The sequence below is a fragment of the Gossypium hirsutum genome, chromosome A05 (assembly GCF_007990345.1).
Source record: "Gossypium hirsutum isolate 1008001.06 chromosome A05, Gossypium_hirsutum_v2.1, whole genome shotgun sequence".
Classification (NCBI taxonomy): Eukaryota; Viridiplantae; Streptophyta; class Magnoliopsida; order Malvales; family Malvaceae; genus Gossypium; species Gossypium hirsutum.
Window position 1 is genome coordinate 66,299,980 of NC_053428.1, and position 9,520 is coordinate 66,309,499.

Sequence of the window (9,520 nt, forward strand, 5' to 3'; positions counted from 1 at the left end):
TGAGAAAAGGTTTTTGTAACCATATATTATTTTTTGTTTGATTTAGAAATTATTAGTGATAATGTTAATCTATCTGATTGCCTGATTGAAATATCATAATCTATGTGACGTGTTAAATTTATAAATAAATGCTCACTATTTTGACCCATTTACAAATCAGTCCGTTTTCTAAAACTAAAGACATTCAATACTCATTTCCAAAAATTGACTTAACCTTATGAAAGCCATTGTCGAAAACATTATCAAGTACCAACCTTACGAAATTCCGAGCTCATATAGGACAAAATTCTTAAAATACCCTCTACTGTGGGGTGTGACAAAAATAGAATTTATTCTTAATTGATAAATTCTCACTACTTTATGACAGAATAACGATGTATCAAAACTTATGGTTTTAGGTCAATCGATGTTCTCTCTTTATAGGAAGAGAAGAATCTTGATTAAATAAAACTTAAATAAATAATGTTATTCTAATAAAAAATTACTCTCCTAATCTAACTACGAGAGGGTGGCATACCCTATTCCTTTTGGGTTATCACCTCTCATATGTTATGTGAGGTAGATTGGGTCTTTCTCATGCGTTGAGTCCAATTACATGTACATTCTGAACTTTTGAACCAATACTTTCTAATTTAATCAACTTAATATTTATTTTTTTATTTCTCAAAATAAACTTATTTATTTAAGCTAATTGAATTAATTTTTCAATTAAATAAATTTCTCAACTCAATTCTAATTTCGCTAAATACATGACAAATTTACCATAAAATAATCTATTAAAAATATATTTAATTTTCCTATTTAATGGATTCATGATTACTAATTAATTTTATTTTATTTTTTAACATTAATTATTTAACTATAATTAATTAAATAATAATTCAAAAATCTTAAATTAATTCTTAAGTCTTTTTTATACTTAGTGAGAAAACAGATTCATATGTGAAAGTAACCCACTTTTCTAACTTTATCATTCTCATTTATTTTTACTCATTTTATTCTACATGCAATTCATTTATGATTTCAACAAGCTAACAGAAAGACCTATTGTACATATATAATTAGGTTCAAATAATTTATAATTAGGTTCCAACTTTTCGCTTATTAACTATAAACTTATTTAGTCACGAAGTCATTCTACTATAGTATTGTGACTAAATTTTACCTAATTACATATCACTACAAAAGCTATTTAATAAGTGTTTGTCCAATAATCTTGTCATTAGTATGTAGCCCTCCTAAATATACTTAAAGAGATAAATTCATTCTCCCAAAATGATCTTATTTTATCTCATGGTAATCATTACATCTTCTTTCATAAAAAATCAATTATTATCGAATAGTAATCAAGTCATTTATCACAAAGATAAATGACTTGTGACCACGTTTACTTTTCATCTATCATGTAATGTCAATAAGAGGATATCATTTACCCTTTAGTTAAGTTATGAATTTCACTATTGTAAATTATGCTAAATAGTATAGTAGTCGTATACCCAACACATCTATGTCTCTATCTTTTGGGAGTCATCCATTCTGATACTCATGAAAAAACATCACCCCGATTGAATTTGATACATGACATATTAATATTTCAATTGGTTTACTCATTTTCGATTAAATTAAGAACATATCTACTAATACAAGTTATTTTTTACGACAAAATTGTAAATTTCAATGGGTTATGTCACCAAGGAAAAAACTCGAGCATGAGAGTTTGTAGTGGCATGGTTCCCCATGAAAACAATCAATGTGTGGTGGTAGGTATGTGTTGGTGTTTATGGTGTTGAGCTGGGAAGAAGGTGTGAGTTGATTGATAGTTTTCATTTTTTTTTTTGTTATTTTCCTCTAACATTTGTATCTTTTCTTTGTTTGACTTCACTATTTCAAGTGAAAATTAAAGGAAAAACATGACTATTTTCACTAAAAGTATTTCCTCATCCCAAATAAAGTCATCAAAATATAGAGGGTTCTTTTGTGAGTTAAGGAGATGTTGCAATCTAAAAAAAATAAGAAGTCGTGAAGAGATGATAGAGAGATATATTGAAACATACTTTGAAAAACAAGTGCGATAACAGGTGGTGGTAATCAACGCAATAAAAGACTGAGAATGATAAGAGTTAAAATAGTTGTTGCAATTGTAGAAAGAAAGTTTTAAAGAGAATTTTAGTGTGCTAAGTTTGCCAAAAGATCAAAAGGCCTAAAATGAGATCTTCAAATCTCTATTTATAGGCATTTAAAAAGAAAGTAAAAAAGGAAACGGTTATGAAAAGAAAGTGGGCATGAACATGCTAAAATAAAGAGTAGTGAAATTGAAAAGGGTTTCTTCAACAATAAGAGAAAATGAAAAGTAAATTATATGGATAATAGGTACAATAGTAGTTGCATCATAATTATACTTAAAGACATTTTAACAAGGAGAGTCTTAAGTGAAATTGCATTATTCGTTCAATAAAAAAAAGAATAAAGCACTTGTATTCTAAAAAAAAAAAAGGTAAAAAAGTTAAGTTCTTAAAAGTATCTTTATCTAACCCTCCAAATCATGCTCTTTAGGAAACACTAAAGTGAAACAACTCACTAATCCTACCAACCTTCCAAAGTTGTTCCCAAAGATAACTGTTCACAATTTGAAGTTATTCTCAACGAAGTTATTCGCAAAAGTGCTCATACAAGAAATTATATTTCTTTGAGACTGCTAATATAGAATAGTTGGCAACCAAAATCAAGTATCTATAGTCCTAAACCTAGGCCAACAAATGATCTAACTTTTAGAAATTACTAGGGTAGATTAGATAAATATTCAACAAACTATTAGTGTTTTTGTTTATTTGCTGAGATTTAAAATTTTCTATTTGAGTCACTAATATTATTGAATTTTTTTTTACACATCCATTAAATTTTTAATGAGATGCTAAGGTGGTCATTTTTCAATGGCATAATAACAAATTTAACCTTCTAAATTTTATAATTTCTATCAATTTGGTCATAATTTTTTATAGAAAATTCAACAAATTTAACCCTCATCTTTACATGTTATGTCAATTTACCATTGATTTTAAAAATTCAAAAGTAAAAACTTCAAAAAAATTCGATAAAAGTACATAAGATTATATAAAAATGCTTTCAAAATTATAAATAAATAAATACCAACATTTTTCTCTTTTTAACATGAAATTTATTTATTAAAATGATGATTTATAAATAAAATAATTTTTTAAAACACCCACAAACAAAACTTTAACCAAAATTTAATTTTTATTTTTATTTTATAAATAATAATTTTTTATTATATGTCTAGCCTCGTTTCATAGTTTTTACCAAATTTATAGAGCGTTGGGCACTACCGTCGCTTAGAACTACCAACACCAATAACTCTTATTCTAAACTCCTCAATTTCCATATTATCATACCATGAAATTAAAAATCAACAATGAAGCAACCCGCATAACCTTCAACAAAGTCTCTAAGAAGAGCTTGTATTTACCCAACTCATGCTTGTCCTAAAACACAACCTTAAATATAACAAACTCTTTACTTTCAATAACCTAAATACGTCGATTCAATCTAAACCTGGTGATCGTCAATGTTGAAAAAAGAAAATAGTTGAATGCTTCAATATTTTTTCCTTAAATTGTTTTATTTATAAAAATGTCATTTTAATAAATAATATCTCGTTAAAAATGAGGAAATAGATATTTATTAAATTTTATTTTTTTATTTTTTTAAAGTTCTTTAATTTTAAATTTTAAATTTTGAATTTCATAATATGTAAAGTTGAGAATTAAATTTATCAAATTTTTAAAAATTAAAACCACTGTAAATATTAAAAGACTAAATTTATTATTATAACAATAAAAATGATCATGTCAGCACTTCATTAATGATTTAAAGGATTCAAGGGATGAGATACCAAAATATTAAATTCTGATACTATTAATGACAATAAAAAAATTTAAACTTCAGTGATCAAAACAAATACACGAGTGACTATACCCAAATTATTAATATAGAACCACTGGCTGATATAAGTCGAAACACACTGCTAGCAATATTAAAAGACAAAGTATTCAAAATTTCTGTTATATAATTTTATCAATTTTAATGTCGATTTAATTTCGAATTTGTAATTTCTATTATCCTAAGCCAAACGTCAAAATTTGAGCATGCCTATGTAATCAAGTAGCACCTCGACATGGCATAATGTACAGGAATACTGTTCAAAAAGAAAGTGCCACATTCTTGTTCGATATAACCTTTTTTTATCCGTATCCCAACATTACATATACTCCAAACATATGCAAAAAAGAAAAAGAAAAAGAAAAAAAGAGGATATATCAGTGTCATACATACCTGAATGTATCTGCACTCACTAACCTACTAGAAAACTAGGATATAGACAAATAACATATTTTAAGTTATTCACATACGGTCAATTACGTTTAAAAGGGTATTGACTTTAAACATCAAAGATAACGTGTGATAAGAAGAAGCAAGACCTACCTGACCCTAATTATTTGCTGTCGCTACTACCACCATACTGTGTAGAATTTCCATTCCAGAACGGATTTCTATCAGAGAAACTGTCATCGTCTTCATGACGTTTTAGAGTGTGAATATTGCTGCCACGTTGAGTGGTCACAGCTCGTCTGCTCCTGCCACCGTCACTGGCCATTGAAGTGCTTCTATTTCTTCCACCCAAGTTATTCTGCACTGTAGGATTTGGACCTATAATTGCAACCAAGCCAGATGAATGAGAAATGACTAATTTCCGAGTATGGCCCTAACGATTAACAGACTATGATACCCCACCTCTTCCCCAAGACAAAATGCCCGCATACATGAAAAACTAAACAAATAAGACTGCTACAAAAATGCAGGCTAACCCCCTTCAACATCTCTCTTAGAATTCACCAAGAAGATCCAAATTTTGGGCCATCAATGACCGGGACATACAGTTGTTTTGAATCTTTTTTTTTTTTTTTTCTTGAGTACCTGTTTTGGTGCATATTCAAATATGGGTACGAAGATATGACCCTCTAAGGATCCTCCACATACATGAAAATGTTACCCATGTCCAACACATATCCATATGCAACCAAATACGACGGAGATGCAATTACTAAAGATGTGAAAATTGAACATCTAGGAATTGCATTCTTGTTAGATAAGAAGGCAACTACCTTTTTCAGACTAGGATTCTCAAAATCCCAGTTTAGAAATTTATATACGAATAGACTTAAAATAAGGAAAATCGAATAATTTTCAATTATATCACCTTCAATTATACGTGGCATTCTATATCCTAATCCTCATAAGTAAATCCAGCTTATATACAGGCTTGCTCTCTTCATGTACACCACATGCAGTATATTTATGCAACTATGTATAACGGAACAGACATGTATACTTAGCCTACATTAGTTTAGAAGATTAAATAGGCCATGGAATAAACATTTCAACTCATGGCCTTCAGCCTAGCAGAACAAAGAAATTAACATCAACAGCAGATTGACTCACTGTATTCTGAGATGCCACTTTGAGATTCCTGTCCAGTAGTTGAAGAGCTGGCACCACCACTGAGATAAGCAAAAGGATTTACATAAGACAAAAAGCTTTTGATGTATGAAAAATATCCCCCACTGCTTCCTGCAGAATCTTCTATAGGTGTCAAATTTCTATTGTCATCAGATGGTATTCGCCCTTGGAAACCAGCGGTTCTCCGACGTGGAACTACTATCAATGCTTGTCTGTTAAGCAGACCCAAGTCCAATAAAGATTTAATCAGATCTGCAGGCAAGAAGAGAGCAACAGTGGTGAATGGCAGACATTTCAAAAGTATGTTCCCTTACATAAGTATATTTTAAAGACATGGAACAATCCTCATATGTGAAGGCAATGCAATGTTACAACTTTAAGAACATCTTGGCCAAGTTCCAACACATCTTCAATGCAAAGAAATTAGAACGTATATTATCTACAAGTAAACACCAAAACGATATCATCACAGAATAGTGTTCACATAAAGAAAAAAGGGATCATCCCTTGTAGTATTAAAAGAATGACCTTCAAATACCAAAAAGAATTACATTCAATCTGTAATAAAGCACCTGAACAGAGCTACAGAGCATCCAACATCCGGTAATCTGGCCAGATATTCAACATTACTAATTTGCAACATGCTTCTAGATACCACCTTGGGATGGGCAAAGTTCAGCTAAAGTAATGCAATATCTGAACTGAGAAAAAACTAAATAAGCCACATTGATTTTAAAGATGTAAAATGCAGAGTCATACCTTGATCACCAAATAACTTGCGAGGATAAGGAATGGCAAAATCATAGGAGCCCATGCCATTTGATTGGTTTCTATCCACATAGTCTTTAATCATACTCAGTGTGTATGTCACAGGAAACTTCTCCTGTAGGCTACTACTGTCAGGTAATCGGATATTTAAATGAACATCAGTTGGTATGTGTGCCGTTGTAGTATTTTCTAATGCACCATCTACTTTATCCTTCACATGTTGCATGTCTTTCTCTGCTTCTGCAGCACTCACTGGCATACTTCCAGCAGGACAACTTGGCTGATGATCAGTGCGCTTTACTGGGATGAGACAATCATCTTCAGGATGAGAGGATGCATGAACCGCTGGATTTGAAGTAACAGAACTAACAACTGTCCTCATTTCTTCATTGGTAATATCACATTGTTTAGCTAAGTTGTCAGTGCTAAATGATTCTGAACTACCATTTTCAACCAATTCAGGATTTTTCTCCTGTAACATCAGCATAGAAAAACAATCTTATATAAAGCAAAGTTTTTAAACTTCCAAAGGACTTCCCCTTCTACCTGGTGATGACAGCACATGCCTCTTAATTTTGCACAACACCCTGTATTGAAGTCTAAGTGTCCTTCTTCACCGAAACTCCCAATTATAAGACAAAAATTAGAAAGCACTTACAAAAAACAGCCAGCATTCAAAATTACCTTAACTGTTTGCTCACAATCTCTGTTTTCCTCCATCACCACAGACATAACAGATAGGTTAGACTCCAAGGTCTGGACAACATTGGCCAATGTGGTTGATGGAATAGAAGCACTTGAAGAACTTCCTTGTTCAGACTGGCTAACAGCAGATGCCCCAGAACTAGATGATTCATATTTCTTTGAAGCAAGTGCAGCACTAAGGACAGCTGCCGTTGTTTCCTGCAGTTTTGATAAGAAACTAAGAATGCTAAGAAATCCAAAATGAAAACCTGAATGTGGTAAATGTTTTTTAGGATTTTATCACTAACTGGGGAATAGTCCTAAACTCAATCATAACCAGCAAACCTGGATATGAAGACTCAACCATGCCTTCTCTAAACTGGATGCCAAAACTTCAGCACTAATACTCCCTTCTGGAAGAGTTCCACAAAAGAAAATAATTGATTATTTAGAACACCTTTCCATACATATTACATGGTTCCACAAAATTAGAGGAAAAAAAGGATTTACATAAGAAAATTTCATACCACTTTGCCAAACTTGTACACCGTTATATCCAATTGCAGTTATACATGGGACAGATTTCTGCGGGTCTGTATAATGTTGATGCAAGGATTTTTTTCTCCCATTAAAACTGGTAACAGATAAGTACAATAGGAGTCAAGAAATATCAGCTGAAACATGTCTGAATCAGCTGCACATTATAAGTGGCCATTGAAATGGTAGACATGGCTGATTTAATCCACCCATTGCTTGGCAGATTAAAAAATGAGAGGAAAAAAAAATGAAAAGTACATTGGTTTATAATTATACTCGTTGCAAGTTAAAGATAGAAAAAATAAAATAAAAAAATTAAAGATTTAGTAAATACACATATTAACTCATACCACTCTCATTTTCTTTCATCTTTTAGGTCCAATTTGAAGTGATTTGTGTTTGTTAATAGATGTGGAAAATAATATTCTGCCTTATTTTTTCCTCACACTCCTATTTCTGAGGAAGACATGCCAAAAGTTCATATTCTTTCCATTTTTCCACCCTCTTCTATCCATCCTTACACTTTTCCATCCTACCAAGAATGCCCTTAGAGTAACTATAAGCAAATGATATAGTTAACAATCGAGGATTAGGATACATATGGCAGAAAAATTTGCAGCATCGGTCCTTCCACCACAGATATGCAATAGAACGCAATACTTTGACAGTGACTCTTTTACCTGAATCCATTACCTGAATCCACCATGATAAGATATAGAGCACAAATATAAGAAAAAAGGTTAATTTAAGACGAAAAAACTTAAAATCAACAATTAAGAAAAAAAATAATACTTTTAAGTCAGTCCAGGTAGAATCCTCCATGTTTTTCGACTCAGAATCTTCACCTTAAATCCCAATAAGCATAAAAAATTAGTAATCAGTATCACAATAAAACAAAAAAGAACAGTCTTTTTCGATCAAAATACTAAATTTTAAAAAAAAATTGTAAAAACGGATCAAATAAAGAAGAAGAGGCCACCTGAAATGTAGACCACGAAAAGCTTCTTCTGGATTTTAGCTTCAAGAATTGCTTCAGGAATTGAACCTTTGAATGTAAGAGATGAGAAAGATTCGGACCTTTCCATCTGTTATGAAACAATTAGATTTTAAAAACTTAAAATTTGCAATTACGTATCTCTTTCGTTATCGAAATAGATTGTCTCAAATATTCCAGTATACATTTCTATATGCACTTGTAAATATATATTGAACAATCCGTAATTTCTAAATACCCTAAAATAACAACAAACTGAGAGTACAAAACCCCTAAATTAATTAGAACGTTTGAAAATATGATAAAATCTTCTACTATTAGGGGAGGGACTAAAGCGAATGATTAAATCAAATTAGATTAGATTAAAATTAAATTAAAAGAAACAGAAACAGAAAAGATTTCGGCATACCTTGGACTTTTAGGAAGAATCTTAATAAAATCTTAAAAACAATAATACATATTAAAAATGAAGAAATGTGATAAGGAGGAGCTCTGAAGAGTTTGAAGAGAGAATCTATGAAGGATTGACGCGTCATCTTTTTAATCTCGCCACGTATACTTTCCAAAATTGTTTTTTTTGTTTTTTTTGTTTTTTGGTTAATTCGAATTTTTTTTTTCACTAGAGTTGGTAGTCGTTAAAAAAAATCAACCAATGGGATTGCATCACCTCTTCATCCATTAAAATATAATTAAAAAGTAATTTTATATTAATATTAAAAAAAAAACTAAAAAATATTACCCCCCCCCAACATCCCCGTCCCATTGTTTGAGGGAGGGTGAAGAATTCTTTGTCAGCATTCTCTTAATCATGAAGGGCGAGCAGCAGCCGCTAATGAAAAGCACTAATTAATTTTCTTTGATGTTAATTCCAATGTGACGATAACGTAATGCAATTGTTTATCTCAAGAATGATGCACTAATTTGATTAGTCATAAAATTTATCAACCATCATAGCATTTATCCATTCCAGTTACCAACCTGCAAAGTATATATAGTAATGAA

The 9,520-nt window shown here is 31.0% G+C and overlaps 1 protein-coding gene across 6 annotated transcripts; it reads right to left on the reverse strand.

Moving 5' to 3' along the window:
• Positions 1–4,216: 4,216 nt before the first annotated feature.
• On the reverse strand, positions 4,217–9,084 carry LOC107959971 (plant UBX domain-containing protein 11). 6 transcript variants are annotated; one of them, XM_016896158.2, is made up of 10 exons: positions 8,928–9,084; positions 8,504–8,609; positions 8,317–8,363; positions 8,205–8,217; positions 7,515–7,580; positions 7,333–7,400; positions 6,988–7,206; positions 6,295–6,775; positions 5,518–5,787; positions 4,217–4,725 (listed from the first exon to the last, which is right to left on the reverse strand). In XM_016896158.2, the coding sequence occupies exons 2-10, from the start codon at positions 8,607–8,609 to the stop codon at positions 4,511–4,513; spliced, it is 1,485 nt and encodes a 494-aa protein (XP_016751647.1). In that variant the 5' UTR covers positions 8,928–9,084; the 3' UTR covers positions 4,217–4,510. The 6 variants fall into 6 exon arrangements, with proteins under 6 accessions (XP_016751647.1, XP_016751644.1, XP_016751645.1 ...); XM_016896155.2 differs by having other exon boundaries at positions 7,515–7,621; positions 8,123–8,217; XM_016896156.2 differs by lacking the exon at positions 8,205–8,217 and adding an exon at positions 8,123–8,204 and having other exon boundaries at positions 8,317–8,369.
• Between the last annotated feature and the right edge of the window lie 436 nt (positions 9,085–9,520).

What these genes read in the sequence shown, in the direction of transcription:
- LOC107959971 (XM_016896154.2), bottom strand. Translation starts at nt 8,609, where the DNA reads ATGGAAAGGTCCGAATCTTTCTCATCTCTTACATTCAAAGGTTCAATT. An exon ending in ATTGTGAGCAAACAGTTAAG is followed by an intron (nt 6,776 to 6,987) that starts GTAATTTTGAAT and finishes CTGATGTTACAG; the next exon opens with GAGAAAAATCCTGAATTGGT. An exon ending in AAGTGGCATCTCAGAATACA is followed by an intron (nt 4,726 to 5,517) that starts GTGAGTCAATCT and finishes TTGCAATTATAG; the next exon opens with GTCCAAATCCTACAGTGCAG.